We start from the raw sequence: 242 nt of genomic DNA, 5'->3' as shown, positions 1-242 counted from the left end.
CGGGTCCCCATATCAATGCCAACATCCACATTAGAGAGCCTGAAATCATTTCGACCAGGATAGCTAAAGCTAACTTCAATCAGCTGCAAAAGTGGTGGCGTTAACTCAGTGGGTTCAGGGAAATGGAACTCCACAGTATAATCTCTCCATTTCTGAGGGGCCTCTGGTAAGGGATCATCTTCATCGACCTTCCCTTTACCCCTGTTCTTTGCAGCTTCCTTGGCAGCAGCAAATTTGGCTCG

The 242-nt window shown here is 47.9% G+C and overlaps 1 protein-coding gene across 1 annotated transcript in view; it reads right to left on the bottom strand.

Annotated features, from left to right (window-relative positions):
* LOC105157103 (ABC transporter F family member 4-like) overlaps positions 6-242 on the bottom strand; it is a gene marked incomplete at its 3' end in the record, with an annotated part of 4,297 nt that continues 4,060 nt past the window's right edge. The window contains 1 exon segment of the mRNA XM_011073404.2: positions 6-242. This exon segment is cut by the window's right edge and continues 21 nt beyond it. Within this exon segment, the coding sequence (XP_011071706.2) occupies positions 6-242 (237 nt within the window).

Source organism: Sesamum indicum, linkage group LG3 (assembly GCF_000512975.1).
Source record: "Sesamum indicum cultivar Zhongzhi No. 13 linkage group LG3, S_indicum_v1.0, whole genome shotgun sequence".
Taxonomy (NCBI): domain Eukaryota; kingdom Viridiplantae; phylum Streptophyta; class Magnoliopsida; order Lamiales; family Pedaliaceae; genus Sesamum; species Sesamum indicum.
The sequence above is the reverse complement of the archived record's forward strand: the minus strand, read 5'-3'. Positions and strand labels throughout refer to the sequence as shown.